The 17,620-nt window shown below is 36.0% G+C and overlaps 2 protein-coding genes and 1 non-coding gene across 3 annotated transcripts; 2 read left to right on the top strand and 1 right to left on the bottom strand.

Moving 5' to 3' along the window:
• The first annotated feature begins 418 nt into the window (after window positions 1-418).
• Window positions 419-9,765, top strand: LOC109237407 (geranylgeranyl transferase type-2 subunit beta 1-like). Its single transcript, XM_019403714.1, has 9 exons — window positions 419-472; window positions 1,073-1,223; window positions 1,443-1,559; window positions 1,863-1,929; window positions 2,120-2,268; window positions 3,051-3,184; window positions 3,257-3,355; window positions 3,471-3,546; window positions 9,464-9,765. The coding sequence occupies exons 1-9, from the start codon at window positions 419-421 to the stop codon at window positions 9,556-9,558; spliced, it is 942 nt and encodes a 313-aa protein (XP_019259259.1). The 3' UTR covers window positions 9,559-9,765.
• Window positions 9,766-11,056: 1,291 nt separating this feature from the next.
• Window positions 11,057-14,219, top strand: LOC109237406 (protein C2-DOMAIN ABA-RELATED 4-like). The gene is made up of 4 exons (XM_019403713.1): window positions 11,057-11,183; window positions 12,380-12,685; window positions 13,059-13,154; window positions 13,641-14,219. Exons 2-4 carry the CDS (start codon window positions 12,506-12,508, stop codon window positions 13,929-13,931), a joined length of 567 nt encoding a protein of 188 aa, XP_019259258.1. The 5' UTR covers window positions 11,057-11,183; window positions 12,380-12,505; the 3' UTR covers window positions 13,932-14,219.
• A 1,932-nt stretch (window positions 14,220-16,151) lies between these two features.
• Window positions 16,152-16,222, bottom strand: TRNAG-GCC. The gene has a single exon. It is a non-coding gene; the product is annotated as a tRNA-Gly (tRNA).
• Window positions 16,223-17,620: the final 1,398 nt, after the last annotated feature.

Below are 17,620 nucleotides of genomic sequence, written 5' to 3'. Positions count from 1 at the left end.
GTTAGCACATAAACTAGACTCTTTCTTGTTTCCATGGTTTTTGGAGTTTAGAACTTTGACGAAGTTGGATCCTGCGTTGCTTTTCCTCTTTTTATTTTCTGGATAAGAGAAAATATGTTGATGTCTCCACTACCAAGAAACTTAATGCTACTTAAATGTCCTTTTCTTGTGACAATGTTCTTTTCATTATACTTGTAAATTTGGATATTACAGTATCCTTTTAGCATTATTTGGTTGGACCTTTGGGTCAATGATACAGCAGGAAACTCAGTCATATGGTGTTGGCAGAGCTGAGTTACAAGTTTAACAATAGAATATTATGAAATGGTGTTCAACGTTTTGTTTTGGGTTAATAATTTTTGCTTTGATACACTTAGGCTATTATCATAATCTAACTTATGTGCCATAATAACTGCAGATGGGAGAACTGCAGGTGGAAAGGCATGTTGCGTACATTTTAACAGTTGAAAAGGTACTCATCTTGTTTCACATCTCCTTATTCTTTTTCCTTTTCATCTTATACTATATCTGTTATTGTATTACTTGTTCACCGGAAAGTTTCCATCTGCATCATTGTTCTGGTACGCATGTGGCTGCTAGTATCTGCTTCTTATGATCATATTTGTGTGGCACTGCTCAAACATACTACTGGAAGACAAATAGTCTTTTAATAAAATAGGCAAAAGTTAAATGGAATTCGGAACAATTAATTCATGTTGTAGAGCCTAAAGTTTGTCCAAGATATTTGGTTTATGTTAAAGTGGCACTAATATCATTTCATGGCTTTTCTCCTCAAATATTGTATTAGTTGTAACTTGTGACTCATCTTTGAGTTCCAGTAGTGTTTGGAGTAGACGTCTACATGATAGTTAGTAAGCACATAGAATGCCCAATAACTCTAGGAGAAATCATCTCCTAACTTCATAAATGTGGCGTGACATGCAAGTATTTTATGTTTAAGATGAATCAAATAGTTAATAATTGATTTTTTATGGCTCTGTTGCTTACTGTATCTCTATATAAGTATGTACGATATTATTTTTATTTCTAAAATGTGCTCATATAACTTCAGAGGAAAGATGATTTTGAATCTGTGGTGATGGAGCATCTGAGGTTAAATGGGGCATACTGGGGATTGACAACTCTTGATATTTTGGGAAAGCTTGATGCTGTGGATAAAGATGAAGTTATTTCATGGGTCATGCAGTGCCAACATGAATCCGGTGTGTTTTCTTGCACTTTGTTTTGTTTTGTGACAGTAAATATTTGGGCCTATTTCCAACTTTACTGTCATACTTTACTGCAGCTAGTCTGCCAGCTGCTCTTTAAAAGGATGCCTGTCTTTTTTTTGTTCTTTTTCTCTTTTACTCTCTCTTGTTGGATTAAGTTACTCTACATGATCTTTATGTAAAAGTTCACTTCCCCATTTGTCTAATATGCAGGTGGATTTGGTGGTAACATTGGACATGATCCGCATATGCTGTATACACTTAGTGCTATTCAAGTCTTGGCCCTATTTGATAAACTACATGTTCTTGACATTGATAAGGTGTCAAGCTGTATCCTTCGTCATGTCTGTCATTGCAGCAGAATTTCTGTCCATGGATCTCTTAGATCTCATCTATATCTATGAACTCTGTAACACTAATAGCATTGACTGCTTTTTTGCCGATAACTTAGAAACCAGTACTTGGATATGTTTGGCTCGTTTGGTGGGATTGCTCTTTGATACCTAGAATATGGTGAAACTATTGTAGAAGACACTCTTCAGTTGATTAATATTAATTAATTAATTGGCATTGAGTCTTAGGCACCAATTGAGAATCTGTATAACCAAGGATAAACTTGACTTTTTCGGCCAGATATTGCAGGCCTGCAAAATGAAGATGGATCCTTTTCTGGTGACATGTGGGGTGAAGTTGACACACGGTAATAGCTGCTCATTTTGTTTACTGTTTATGTATTTTAGCATGCTTCAGTGTAGAATTCGTTTCTTTTTCCCCCCCTTAAATTTTACTTATTCTAGCAGGGATTTGCTATAATTTTAGATATTCGGCTTTGAAAACTACTATTAGCAGTAATTTGAGAATGGTGTGACCTAAATTAAGTCTTCTTTTAGGTTCTCTTACATTGCAATCTGTTCTCTAGCATTGTTGCGCCAGTTGGATAAAATTGATGTTGGAAAAGCAGTGAAATATATTGTAAGTTGCAAGAATGTGGATGGTGGATTTGGATGCACACCTGGAGCAGAATCTCATGCTGGGCAAAGTATGTTGAACAAAGAAATGTTGAATTTTATCATACTTCCGTTAGTTGTTTGAACTAAAACATGAACAAGGTCTAATCTGAGCTTTATAATTTTGTTTCTATTGCTCAGACGCAATTTTTTTCCAAGATTTTCACATTTCATGTTCCACTTAAGGATTCTACTCCTAAGTCATTGTGATTAATTCCCATAACAGCGCACTATCATTTGATATCTAGATCAACAACCAAGACAATAAGCACTTATACCAGAAACCAGGATTAGTTGACAATAAGTAAAGTGGCAAAATCATCAGTTGAAGGTACTGGTGTTGCATGATATTTCAAGTTGTCAAAAGATTTGAAAAAGTCACGAGCAATGGATAGAGCACGATGACTCTTTATGGTTATTATCTGCTTTTAATAAACGTTCAATCGAGATAAATTATCCATTTGTAGGTCCTAGATTGGTGAAACAACTGATGTAAACAAACTGGGAATGCTCTGAAATAAAAATCCTTATATTTTGCTTGTCTCTTCTTTTGCATGGAACAAATAGGGTTTGCTGGAGGATTTATTTTCTCTATATAAAATATTTTTCTTTAATCATTCGATTTATATGAGAGTTAGTCAAAATCCATATTATTGGTGAAATGTTAGAGGGAGGGAACAATTTCAGCTATTTGTTGGTTTTTAAGCTCTTGTGTTCCATTTAGTTTCCATCTTTCGCTAGTATTCCTATCATATATAAGTCACTTTTCGCTGCATTATTGGACTGCAATCGATACTATGCCTCTTCATTGCAGTTTTCTGTTGTGTGGGAGCTCTTGCAATAACTGGTTCTCTGCATCATGTTGATAAGGACCTCCTTGGTTGGTGGTTATGCGAAAGACAAGTTAAATCTGGAGGTCTAAATGGGCGTCCCGAGAAGCTTCCTGATGTTAGTTACTCTTGCTAATTTCTATTTGCATGTCACTTGATCTTTATTGATATTCCTGTCGTTTCCTCTCAGGTCTGCTACTCTTGGTGGGTTCTTTCCAGCTTAATCATGATTGACAGAGTGCACTGGATCAACAAGGAGAAGCTTGCAAAATTTATTTTGGACTGTCAGGTTACATCTGAATTTGATATCTTTTTGTTGAATCTTGGCCATAGATATCATATTTTCACGTAATTGTACAACTCCATCATCAGCTTATAGAAATTACCTTCCTTTGTGAATGTAGGATAAAGAAAAGGGTGGAATATCAGATAGGCCAGATGATGCGGTTGATGTCTTCCACACTTACTTTGGAGTCGCTGGTAAGAGTTAGTTGACCATGCTGATTGCAAATGGTTTGCGTGTTTTTGTCTGTAATGACATGGTGGACATCATGCTTTTGAGCATGCCAACTTCATATCTATGAGAATTGAAAGATAGAAGCTTGGAAGTCTATTTAGAATATAAGAAGCTGATCTAAAACGTCAGTTACATGTTGTGTTGTGGTACACGGGTCATTACCTGTAAGATTCTGAGCTAACAATGGTGTTCATAACAAGCCATTCACATTAGCTTGAGCCATGATGCCAACCTTTCTGACTACTAATGTGGTATCTTGGAATAAACACCCAACATGTGTGTGTTAACCATGAACTTGATTAAAGATCATGAGAAAAACAAATTATAACGTGAAAGTCGATTTCTCTCTCTAACTGTTTCTCTCGGCGCAAGTTAACGTGGTTAGCTAACCTGCGCCTCGAAGCCACGGGAGGGAGGGGAAGACCTAAGCGGAACCAACAGAAGAATGTAACGGATGAGCAGCGTTCCTCAGCAACTAGGAATGCTGTGTTAGAGCTATTTGTATCTCCAAAAGGGCTACGAATTGAAGAACCAGAGGAAAGATCTATTTCGATAAACATGCAAGCTGGAGAAAACAGAGATGAAGGAGATCTAGCTATGAACAAAGGGAAAATGAAGGAAGGAATGAGTACCCCAGCTCCAATGGTAGTTACTGCTAAAGGAGACGAGACGGGGAGGAAAGAGCAAGGGACTAAGCAGAAAACAAATGGAACAGTACCATGCAATCAAGGTACTGTAGAGAAAACTAAAGATGATGGAAAGCAGACTGAGTCTAGGATCAAAACATGGGCAAATGTGGTGGTTGGGAACAAATTGGCTATGAAGGGCATGAATCTGCAATTTATTGCCCCAATTGTGCAAAATGGTGAGAAAATGGTGAAGCTAGAGGCTGAAGATGTAGAACAGGAGACTGAAAAATGGAAAAATGCTATTGTTATATACGTAATAGGTGAATCACCCTCTATTGGAGCTATGGACAGATTTGTGAATTCAATGGGTAAGTACTCAACGAGACCTCAGATCTACTACAACAATGAAGACTATTTCATTATATGATTCAGTAGTATTGAGGAAAGGGACCAAGTTTTGTACTCAGGACCACATACAATCAATAATCGACCAATAATTATGAAGGCATGGTCGGAGGAGTTCAATCTACATGATGAAGTTCTAAAGACAATCCCATTGTGGGTTAAGTTGCCCAATTTACCCATTAATTGGTGGAGTATGACTGCATTAAGCAAAATAGGAAGTGCCCTAGGTAATCCTAGTTATCCTGATGAATGTACGACTGGAGCAGTTAGGATCTCATATGCTCGATTACTAGTAGAAATGGATATTACTAAGCCCCTTCCAAGACAGGTGAAATTACAGGATCCTAAAGGGAAGGAGATGATGCAGGAGGTGGAGTATGACTGGGAACCTAAATACTGCAGTAAGTGTTTGAAAATAGGTCATGACTGTGCTGAAAACAGGAAGCCAATGCAACAACAAAGAAATATGCAGCAGAAGAAGGCTACTAAGGGTAGAATGATATGGGTTAGAGCAGATAAAGTAGAAGGAAATGAGAATAAGGAGAAGAAAGCTCGGGACATCAAAGGACTGAGCTAGATCAAGGGAGAGATGGAATGCAAAACAAGGAAGCAGGTTGGATCACAGTAGCAGGCAAATCAGCAGCAAGAGCAACCACAGCTAAGCAACAAGAAGTTCACAGTATTGATGAACTTAATGCTTTCCAGAGTTTGATGTATGATCAAAGGAGTGAAGTAGCAGGTACTAGCCAGAACAGTAGCCAAGGAGATCAGGGGTACTATCATTATCCTTATTTCATTCCAGTATGAGTGTTATAACTTGGAATGTTAGAGGGATGAATAAAACGTATAAGCAGAAAGAAGTAAAGGAGTTTATTAGAATAAATGATAAAGTTGTAATAGCTATAGTTGAACACAGAGTTAAAGACTTGAAAGCCAATGAAATAATCAAAAAGATAGCTCCAGGATGGGAATGGGTTTCTAATGCTAGAACAGGACAAAAAGGAAGAATATGGGTAGTATGGGATCCTAGAATATACATATTTGATCCCAGTGAAATAGATGAACAACTTATTCATGGGCAGATTAGCATGAAGTCAAAGCCAGTTAAGTTTGGTTTCACAGCAGTATATGGGCTACATACCATCAAAGATAGGAGAACTATGTGGGATAAGCTGAGGCAGATTAATAGCAATCAACAGGGTCCCTGGCTTGCAATGGGTGATTACAATGCAGTACTTCATGTAACAGATCGACAACATGGGTCAGAAGTGCAGGACATGGAAGTGAAAGACTTTAAGGAGTATATGATGGATACAGGTATGAGTGAACTACAGTCTGTGGGAAGGGGATATACATGGACAAATAACCATACATATAGTAGGATAGACAGGGGGCTGGTGAATACTGAGTGGATGATGACAATGCCTAGCTTGAAAATTCAGGTATTAGAGCCACTAATATCTGACCATTCTCCTCTGAAGCTGATGATCACACAGGGGCATACAAAGAGAAGCAGATTTTTTAACTGTATTGCTGATCACCCTTTCTTTATCCAACAAGTTGAAATGGCTTGGAAGGAGGGAAGGGAAGCTGGCAAGATGCAAACAGTCTGGCATAAATTAAAGAGAACTAAGGAACTTGTCAAGGATCTAAATACAAAGCATTACAAAGGGCTTGAAGGAAAAATCAAGGAGGCAAGGAAAGAGCTGTAAACAATACAGGAAGACATGAGCAATAGAATGCAAGACACTGAGCTAATTGAGAAAGAGAAGATACTGAAGCAGGAATTAGAAAAGTGGGTGAAGATAGAGGAAAGTGTCTACAAACAGAAATCAAGGGTGCAATGGCTGAAACTGGGAGACTGCAATTCAGGATACTTCTTTGCACAGATGAAGCACAAGAATTGTACAAATGGAATTCAAATGCTAACAGATGATAAGGGAAGGCAGTTAGTCCTAGATGATGAAATAGATGCAGAAGTCCTTGGTTACTACAGGAAACTACTTGGTTCAAAAGATGATTCCATTCCAGCTATCAATCCTAATGTAATCAAAATGGGAACTACCTTAAGTAGAGAACAACAAATGCACCTGATCGGACAAGTCACTAAGGAAGAAATAGGAGAGGCATTGAAAGAGATTAATGATCTGAAGGCTCCTGGATATGATGGGTTCAATGCAGTATTTTTCAAAAAGACATGGGGTAGTATAGGTGAAGAGGTGACACTGGCTGTGGTGGAATTCTTTGAGACTGCACAAATGTATAAACCAGTGAACTGTACAGCTATAACTTTGATTCCTAAAGTTAAAAACCCAACAAGTATAAAAGAATTCAGGCCCATCTCATGTTGCACAGTGATTTACAAGGTGATTTCCAAAATACTAACTAAAAGACTGCAGTGTGTTATGGATGATTTGGTTGACAACTCATAGGCAGCCTTTGTACCAGGAAGAGCTATTACTAATAATATCATATTGAGCCATGAATTGGTTAAAGGGTATGGGAGGAAAGGAGTATCTCCTAGGTGCATGATGAAACTTGACATGCAGAAAGCATATGATTCAATAGAGTGGGACTTTATGGAACAAATAATGCATGCCTTAGCATTCCCAGCACAGTTTGTTAGGTGGATAATGAGTTGTATAGGGACAATCACATATACAATTCTGATTAATGGAGTTCAAACTAGACCTTTTGAAGCAAAAAGAGGATTAAGACAAGGGGACCCTTTATCCCCTGACTTATTTGTGCTTGCAATGGAATACTTGACAAGAAGGTTGAAAATGCTCAACAAGGATCCAGATTTTAACTACCATCCCAAGTGTGCAAAGATGCAAATCTTGCAACTTGGTTTTGCTGATGACCTTTTATTGTTTTGCAGGGGAGACTTGAAGTCTGTCCAACTCATATTCAATGGTTTTCAAGAATTCTCAAAAGCCTCTGGGCTGAAGATCAACAAGAACAAAAGCTCTTTATTCTGTGGAGGAATTACTTACACAAGAGAATCAAGATGAGATGCTAAACTTCCTGGGAATACAGAAGGGAGAACTACCTGTGAGATACCTAGGAGTTCCACTAAGCACAAAGAGAATTTCCATTGCACAATGCCAACCCTTGATTGAGAAGATTGTAGGAAGAATAACATCATGGACTACCAGATTCCTGTCCTATGCTGGAAGAATACAGCTTATCAAAAGTGTCCTATTTGCTGTACAAACATACTGGGCACAAATCTTTGTGATGCCCAAAAAGATAACAAAGTTAATAGAGTGTATTTGCAGAAGTTTCCTATGGACAGGTGGGAGTAATGTATCAAAGAAAGCACTTTTAGCATGGGAGAAGATTTGCATGCCCAAGACAGCAGGAGGGTTTAACATCATGAATATAGCATTATGGAATAAGGCAGCAATATGCAAGCATTACTGGGAACTATACAGAGAAAAGAATAAGTTGTGGATCCAGTGGATCCATAGCTACTATATCAAACGCAGAGATGTATGGGGTATGCAGGTGAAACAAGCATCATGGATAGTGGGGAAGATACTTAAAGCAAAGGACACACTTGTTAAGGCAGGGTTCAACTATGAAGATGTCAAGAGAACCAAGATGTGCAGTATCAAAACAATATACCACAGGCTACGTGGAACTTTTAAAAAGGTGAGCTGGAAAAAAGTTGTGTGTCAAAATGCAGGTTGTCCACGATGGACCTTCATGTTAACTTTGACAGCTCATGGCAAGTTATACACGAAGGATAGACTACAGAAATGGGGTATGCAAGTAGAGGATGAATGTGTACTGTGCAGAACAGGAAGAGAAAGTATTCAACACTTGTTTTTTGAGTGTGAATACTCAAGAGCACTATGGAGCAGTATGTTAATTTGGCAAGGAATGAATAGGAGAATACAGGGATGGGATCAAGAGCTGATATGGGCAACACACATAACCAAGCGAAGGAATCTAAAAACAGAACTGTTCAAGATGATTTTAGCTGCAACAGTGTATTATGTGTGGCAAGAACGAAATGCAAGAATTTTTCAAGCAAAAGCAAGGGGATGGGAAGCATTATGCAAGCAGATTGTGCAAGAAGTCCACTGTAGAAACAACAAATACTTAGGAGCATGTTTGAATAGCCTGAATTGGTACCCTTGTAATAGATAGAATATGCTTATGTTAAAGGAGGGAGGGGAACATAGAAGAGTAGGATGGAATGTACGGGTTTTGTATTACTTGTAAATATTTTTCCCTGGTAAATAGAAAGTCTTAATTACCAAAAAAAAAGATCATGAGTTTACAGACACGCCCGGGGTGCGTTAGCAATTCAATCAATGATGCCAACCTTTCTGGTGGAGGGGGGCGAGGTTAGGAAGATGACGTGCATCACATGTTTGTTTCTAAAAGAGATTGCAATACACAACTCCTCCTCCTGCATCCAAGATAATTTCAAATGGTATAAATTTATGTTAAAAGGCAAGTGAGCAATAGGAAGACAGATTTATTAAGTGAACTCCTTTTGATCCATTTAGTTTAAAGTTGTAACTGCATTACTAATTTCTTTGTTGAATGAGCTTCTTTATACTGCTGAGACATTTTCATAGAGACGGTACATGCATAGTTGTCAACTGTTTTTATACTGGTTCCTCCTTATGTGGAAACAGTATTTTACTCTTGGCTTCCATAATTTTCTATTCATTAAGTAATAAACTAGAAGCAAATTTTCTAGGGAAGTTTGTGGAAACTTTTTCTAAGAGCTACTTCTGTTCTTTCCAATTGTTGGCAATGGCTAAATTTGACTTTTCAGACCTCAATTGTTATAACTTATTATTCCTTTGTATTTTCTGCACTGCAGGGCTTTCACTTCTTGAATATCCAGGGCTGAAACCTATAGATCCTGCTTATGCCTTGCCTGTTAGTGTTGTAAATAAAGTTATCCTTGGAAAATAATGGATCTTGCTTGATACTGGTATTATTTGCTTTTGATATGAAATTACCAAATATTTTTTCATTTGGAGAAGGTGATTGGTGTTACTAGAACTGAAGCATTCCTATGCCCTATGCTGGGCAGGTTGGCCTCATCTCTTGTTCTTGTTCTGGTTAAAGTTAGAGAAACAGTTTAATATACATGATGTTGTCTCCATTTACATACTTTCATGTCTTTGCGGGCTCTGGATTGCATTATTTCTCGTTTTCTTGGTTTTTGTCATGGTGGGTTCAACCCCATGGCTTCTTTCAGCCTCGAACAGTAAGTAATCACAGAGTTTCTAGGCCTTCGTATGTTAAACACATAGGAATATGGAGAGAGCAGCATTTCATAACTGGAAATTAGAGTATTGGATACCTTATTTTCTCTGAAATCACATTAGAATTTTCTTGCTCATCTCTAAAAAATATTTAGTAAACGGGGCGCTTTCGGCTTTTATTTAAGCAACTCGACCACCAGAGTGCTAGCAGCGAATGCAGCTATCACGACGTCCAAATTGGAACTATTTGTTGGTCGTGCGTCCTGAGTTTAACAATGTTGGCAATCTAAAGAAAGTGTGTCAAGGATGTGCCTCAAATTGTCTCGCCTCTAGTTTATGTAACCACTACTTCATATAGAAAAATATACCAAGTTATTGTCTGTGCTAACGGTTGTATTTGTGATTGCGCATAATCCGTACATCATAACCTGTGATCTTACTAGTAACGAAGGTGTATCCACTGATTAATTGTGAGACCGTTTACCAAAAATTCAGTGTACGCCATGTATTCCAAATTTCTTACTTGACATAGAGGGACAATAAGAATTATTGGAGATAGATTTAAGCCATTGATCTTACTCAACTGAAAATGAAGAATATTTGGATAATAGATGGAAAATGAGAAGTACTTATCAAAGATAGCTAGAGTGACTTATTTTTAAGCTTGTCATAACGGACGGTAAAGTTTTCTTCGACGGGTTTGAAACGTGAAAGCAGCCACTAATACGTATTAGGATAGACTGTTCATATCACACCCCTAGAATCACACCCCTAGAAATATGGTACTTCACCGGACCCTATGCACCGGGCTACCTTTTTTTCATGACAGGTAATATAAGGAAATACATACATAATTAGGTAAAAAAGAAATTATCTACTCTCGATAAGTATTTAAACTAAGTACGAGTTGATAACTAGAAAAGGATGCTAAATAGCTCGTTGAAATTGATCGATCAAATTACGTGATTGTGCAAAATAAATTTTAATATTTTCAGGGATACAACTTAAATACTTTTTTTTTCAATAACTTAAACAGATTAATTTTTAGCTTCTTCAAACATAAACTGAGAAAAACATGGATAGAAAGACTATGTCATATCGCTTTATCCGTTTGCTTAGTGGACAAGAATTAAGCATGAAACATATTAGGCACCAACCATTGCCAACTGAAACTCTTATTTCTTGAAATTTCCTTTGTCAAATAACTATTCGTCTTTGCTTCTCTTTGCACCTTCCCTCAATAAGAACAAATAATAAATATTCATCCAAACACCCTTCTCTTTCTTCTTTCAGAAATTCGAAAGTCAGAGCGCATGTAATATAATCATAGTAAGTTTTACAAGAACATTCTCTATTCTTCATCTCCTAACGTAATAGAATTTTTTATTTTATTTTATATTTTAGAAGATATACTTGGGATTTTGCTGCCATCTTTAGAGTCAAGGAAGCATTGGAATTTTTATTTATTTATTATTTTTTCCACCATGAAAAGTATTAACAAAGTTTGTTGAAATGTTAATCACTATCAAATTATATACTTATTTTTCTTCATTAGAACGAGTAGCATTGACATCAATCACTATTTGAATGACCACGTGAGAACTTGATAGTTACATGCAATTATATTATACATTATTTTTAACATTGACATTTAGTACTTTTTTTGGCCAATTATATTTATTTAAGGTTTTTTTTCATTTGGATGCATTATTAAAGAAAAAAAAAGGTGTCAAGTCGTTGTGATTTGATTTGTTGGCACTGAGATCTCTTTCCAAAATGGATTAAGATTCTTTGTTCCTCTTGGTTGGTCATTGGTGCTAACCTCATTTCCAAATACATCACTATGTGTGGCGTAGACCAAAAGCTTTTCATAGAAAGATTCCTATTACTAATGATGGGCCCTACGAAGAAAAGTGTAACGTTTTATTTCTGCACTTTCTGTGCTGTTCTATCATATCTTTCATCCAATATTAATTGTTTTAGCAAATTAAATTTATTTTTAAAATATATTATGTTTTAGAAAAAAGAAAAAAGTTAGTATCAATTTTTTTTTCTGGAATCTACTCGTACTGTTTCAATTAGTGAAGTACTCCCTCCGGTCCACTTTAATTGATTTTTGTCATTTTTTTGTGGTCCGCAATATTTGATTTTTTCAGATATCAAAGAACAAATTAACTTTTTTTTTTCAAAGTTACCCTTGGAGTAAAGATCCTAGGGGTATTTGTTATACTTTCAATGAATAAATTAAGGTTAATATGATAAATTTCATTGTTAATTAGTGCTAAAAGGTGGATTCTTATATGGGTAAAAACAACCAAAAAAATCAACCGGAGGGAGTATTAATTTAAGTGGGACACTTGAAGAAAGATTAAAAAGTAATTACACAAAAACTCTTACTATTAAATTATTAAATATTTTTCTTAAAAGGTACTATTCAAAAGTAAGAGTGTACACTGTTTAATTATTTCTTTTTAAGTAACTCCATTTTTTGTTTCATTTAATCTTTTTTTTTTCTTTTGTGGTAGATTCGACAGATAATATCGAGTTTGAGTTGGTGGGAAGGGTGTTCGTGAAAAGAACCAATAATTAATTGATACATATTTAGATTTAGTAGTATATAAAGGAGGGGAGGATAAAGATTAAAAAGAAAAATGGAGTCATCACCAAAAACACCAGACAGCAAAGGAGCAGGAGCAGCAAGTGCAACAAAATCATTAATGGACAACCTTTTAGGACTTCTGAGAATCAAAATAAAGAGAGGAGTTAACCTTGCTGTTCGTGATGTTCGAACCAGTGATCCTTATTGTGTTGTCAAGATGGGTAAAAAACAGGTATACTTCTCTTGATTTTTATTTTAAGTTTTTCATAGGATAATATAATTTCCACAACCTTTTAATGCACCTTCTAGATGTTTCAAAGCAGCTGTATACATACACCGGGTCATAAATCCGGCGGCGAAGTGAGGAATTTTATTAACTGGATTAAGATATACGCATAAAAATTTCCATTCATGGCTTTGGTTAATTTGTAAATTTTCCAGGGTAGATTCATAAAATTTAAGCTGCTTGGGATATGGTAGGTTGAGATTTGAGAAAACTTGGATTTTGGCAGTTACAAGAATTTTTTTTACTCTTTTATATGTAAGCCTATATTAATTGCTCTAACACAAATTTTGGACTTGCTTACGTTTTAATTTAAATGCAGAAACTGAAGACGCGAGTTATAAAGAAGGATATTAATCCTGAGTGGAATGAAGAACTGACCCTCTCTGTCTCTGATCCCAGTCTTCCTGTTAAGCTGGTAAATTTTCTTGCTACATAGTATAATATAAATTTCCTTAATTTCCTTGGCCGGCTATTTGTATAACAATTCCTAACAAAAAAAAATTCCTCGTCATTATTTTCTTTGTTGAAGTGTGTAACCATCTCATCTGAAAGCTTAAGTTGTATGAACGAATACATTATGTCTCCAACACGCCCCCTCACATGCGGGCTTGATTCTTTTTGATGATCCAAGCACGTGGACATTTGCCTGCTCGGATACCACGTTGAAGCGTGTGATCATCTCATCTAAAAGTTTAAGCTGGTAGAGAACACATTTTTATTTACTTCATTGTGTCTCCAACATTCTTTGCTCGCCTGCTTTTCGGGTATTAAGTATTCTATAATGGTAAAGTATAAAAGAATAGAACTGATATAGAGGATTCATATAGTCGATCACAAATAACTTGGGATTAAGAAGCATTTGATTGATCATTTGATGTTTGTTAATTATATTTGGTTGCAGACTGTATACGATCACGACACGTTCAGCATGGACGACAAAATGGGAGATGCAGAATTTGACATAAAACCATTTGTAGAGGCTCTGAAGATGAACTTAGAAGGCCTGCCATCTGGCACTGTAATTACAAGAGTACTGCCTTGCAGGACAAACTGTCTCGCCGAAGAGAGTAGAGTTGTATGGCAAGATGGTAAGGTTGTTCAAGATATGATACTAAGGTTGAGAAATGTTGAATGTGGAGAAGTTGAACTCCAACTTCAGTGGATTGAACTTCCTGGCAGTAAGATTTTGTAGAATGCGCGCGCATATATCTTGTTGTCTATAGCTTACAAAACTCTTTTCTGCTCCTACAATTTAATGGTTTGTGGGATATGGTAATGGAGTTTGATATATATATATATATAGGTCAAGTTTAATGAAGACCTCTTCACTCTGCACTTATGTGCACAAGATTGTAGCTTAGTGGATATGGGGTTTGAACTTTTTCATTTATAATCATGTAATTCACTGGAATTGCTTTTGTTATGTATGCTGTAATAATGATAATGCAGTTTTTTGCAGAAAGTTATATACTCTTTCTTTCTTTCTTTTGCATGAATAACTTATAGTCTTTCATCTTTTTACTCTAGAAAGTTATTAACATTTGGATGGCAAACGGTGCGGTGCGGTACGGTTGCGGGGCAAACCCGCATAAACTCGCGAAGATTTTAACCCGCCCCGCATAGCATTTGCACCTGTATCCACCCGCCCCGCAAAAGTTTTTTTTTTTTTTTTTTCATTTTGCTAGTTTGTTTTAATTAATTTTGTTGCTGGATTTTTTATTTCATCAACCAAAAAATGAAAAGCTTATGCTCATCAGCTCATGTATTGAATTGTTCAATTGGAATGCTGGAAATTGACAAAAACCTGAACGTTATGCTTATGGTATTGGAATTTGGAAACAATTTTCGAGCGTTCGTTAGATGATCAAGTGATAAATGTTAATTATTTAATCATAAAAATATTTAAACTACATTTTATATTCCCTTAAATGTATAACTTTTCCTTTTATTCAAAATTTCTAACTTAATTAATATTCTAATTAAAAGGTGTACTTGCAAAAAAAGAAGAGGTTATAAATGTTTTATTTTGTTTTTATGAAGTATCAAACATTTAAATAGATGTTCTGCTATTTAAGGTTTGTTGCATGTCTTATTACTAGATAATACAATAGGCCAAATTCAGTAAATTTGTGCAAACCTGCGTAGATCCGCAACCGCACTGCACCGCATCAGTCTTTTAAAAAATTATTTCAACCCGCCCTGCACCTGCACCTACCCTGCCCCACATAGCTTTAAACCCCCTCCCCCGCCCTGCACCCGCACCGGCCCATTTGCCATCCCTAAATAACATTTGAATTATACTAGCATTGAACATATGTATATTACTCATACTTGACAAATTAGTTCTAGCATTGATGAACTGCAGACTCTCTTCCTAACTGCACTAAATTGCTTTGGCTATTTCGTCGGTTGTCCTGGTAAAGGTAAAAAAACTTATTCGCATTCAGTGTTAGCGCCAAACTAGTTAGAATTCGGCATGTGCATTCTCTGTTAAGCAGGGGCAGAGCTAGAGTGTCGGGAGCGGGTTTGGCTGAACCCAATAATTTTGATTCGAACCCTATATTGTCTTACAAAATTCATTGAATAAATATAAATTATTAATTTAAAATCCAATAAATTTAAAACAATTACAATTCTGAATCCATAAACTTGAAATTGTGGCTCCAACTGTCAAGGCCTAATCATTGTGCTTTGGTTCATCAGATAAACAGCTTAGTGTAAACTTTTTAACCTGGCTGGATAAATTCACCAAATTGTGTCGGAATAGAAAGCAAATACACGGTTTAACATTCAATGTTCTCAACTCTTTTTCCCCCCTCCTGTTACTTCTCCAATCCGGGGCGAGCTAGAAGCCCGAATACGAATTCGGTCGGACCCAATAACTTTTGCTCAAACAATATAATTGTATTAAAGATTTCATTAAATATATTTAAATAATAAATTTAAAACCCAATTAATAACATTTGATATCGTTGTTATAAAATCTAGAACCCATAACTTTGAAATCCTGGCACTGCCTTTATCTCCAATGCTTGATTTCGATACCAATGTTTCAGGTTATTGTTAGTATCGTCTAGAGGATGGATAAAGGTGCTCAATTTGAGAACATAGGTGCCTGAGCTTTTTTTCATTTAGGACATTTCTAAAGCCTACACTTTTCCCCCCTCTTTTGTTAGGTAATCAGAATTTCATTAATGTAAAGCATGGAAATGAGAGAGCTAGGAAATCTCACATGCTGTCTACTTAGGTTATGCTTTCCAGTTTACTACATAAAGCCAAAAGAGAAAAGACACTCGTGTAGTGTATTCTGCTTTTGTCCTCAAAAACATCTCAGAATCGAACCATATAAACCACCAAATACAAGCCGGAAGGTATTGCTGAGCACAAAAAACATTATTTTAAAAAAAAAATATGCACCAGCCGGGAATCGAACCCGGGTCTGTACCGTGGCAGGGTACTATTCTACCACTAGACCACTGGTGCTTGGTTGTAAGATGACCTCATACTATATTTAATTGTCTTACATAGAAAGGGGATAGAATGGAATAGGGAGAATTACACCCCTTGTCACTTGGCCCAACAACCCATCAGAAAATGGCCCAGGTTTGGAGCCCTTACCCAGTGTAGCTCAGGTTGTACATAACCTCAAAATTACTTTTCATCAGTTAGTCCACCTTTTTTTTTCTTCGTTCTTCTTCTTCTTTCCTTGTCACGCCTTTGCACAATGCACCCCAAAATTTTCTACCATTTTTATTCTCCTTCAATTCTTCTTCCAGATTCAAAGATGGTAATCTCTTATGAAGTGCATTATTCTGTAATTTTGTCACTTATGGTTCAAAGATTCGATTTCAGAAAATTGGATTTTTCGATTTGTTAGCTGTTTGGAATGGGTGTTGTCCCAATTGATTGGAATTATCAACAGGAGTTCAAAACTTAAATTTCAAGTGATTTGGAGTAGATTTATGCTGGATTTGAGTTAAATTTCAGAGGATGCCCAAGGAAGAAGAAGAACCCGTGAAGCTCTATTGATAGGATTCATTTGTATAATATTGTATAAATAGTATATAAAGTGCATAAACACCTCTTATACACTATTTTATACAACGTTGATACATTATTTACAGGTATTCGGTGAATTTCTCACGTCTTCTTCTTCTTCTTCCCCTTCTTCTTCTTCTCATTCTTCTTATACACCTATATACATAGTGTATATCACGAATATTTTTACTACTGTGATTATACATCTTTATACACTTTTATACAACTATATACATAGTGTACCTCTTTGTAAGTGTATAACATTGTATAAAAGTGTATAAGCATCTATGATGAACTTTTTGTACGATTTTCACTTGTAATTCTTGTATAAAACTAGTCCAAATCTCCAGCAAATAACTTCAAACTTTGTATACAACCTACTTAGACTATTTATAATAAGTTCAAACAATACCCACTCCAAATTTCTCACAAAATCATAATCGAAATTTAAGAAGATTAGCATTGAACGAGATGAGATTTTAGGTTTTTCGCGTCTGATTTTGCATTTTGTAGTTGTGATAGGTATGTATAAACTTGAGAAAAAAAGAGAATAAGAACTCACGGATATTTCACGCCTAAAGATACACAAAATTAGAAAATGAAAAAAAAAAACAATTCGGAGAAATATTGATTATGGGAGAAGGCATGAATGAGTGTTGACTGAGTGTCTCGATCAATGGTTACACTAAAAATAGGAACTGATTTTCGTTTTCATTTTTTGTTTGCATATGATAGGCTATAATTGCATATTTTAGTCGCTTATTACACTCGAATTTACTGCACTTTAATTGAGTTTGCGCTTTAATCGCTAGTGTTTTGCACTAATTGTGTGTTTTATGCCTT

This window comes from Nicotiana attenuata, unplaced genomic scaffold (assembly GCF_001879085.1).
Source record: "Nicotiana attenuata strain UT unplaced genomic scaffold, NIATTr2, whole genome shotgun sequence".
Lineage (NCBI taxonomy): Eukaryota > Viridiplantae > Streptophyta > Magnoliopsida > Solanales > Solanaceae > Nicotiana > Nicotiana attenuata.
Note: the sequence above shows the minus strand (reverse complement) of the source record. Positions and strands in the feature narration are given on the sequence as shown.

Bases quoted from the DNA above. Each gene is read 5' to 3' on its own strand.
- LOC109237407 (XM_019403714.1), top strand. From the start codon at position 419: ATGGGAGAACTGCAGGTGGAAAGGCATGTTGCGTACATTTTAACAGTT. The intron at 473-1,072 runs GTACTCATCTTG...ATATAACTTCAG, and splicing joins ACATTTTAACAGTTGAAAAG to AGGAAAGATGATTTTGAATC. The intron at 1,930-2,119 runs GTAATAGCTGCT...GTCTTCTTTTAG, and splicing joins TGGGGTGAAGTTGACACACG to GTTCTCTTACATTGCAATCT.
- LOC109237406 (XM_019403713.1), top strand. From the start codon at position 12,506: ATGGAGTCATCACCAAAAACACCAGACAGCAAAGGAGCAGGAGCAGCA. The intron at 12,686-13,058 runs GTATACTTCTCT...ATTTAAATGCAG, and splicing joins TCAAGATGGGTAAAAAACAG to AAACTGAAGACGCGAGTTAT. The intron at 13,155-13,640 runs GTAAATTTTCTT...ATTTGGTTGCAG, and splicing joins CCAGTCTTCCTGTTAAGCTG to ACTGTATACGATCACGACAC.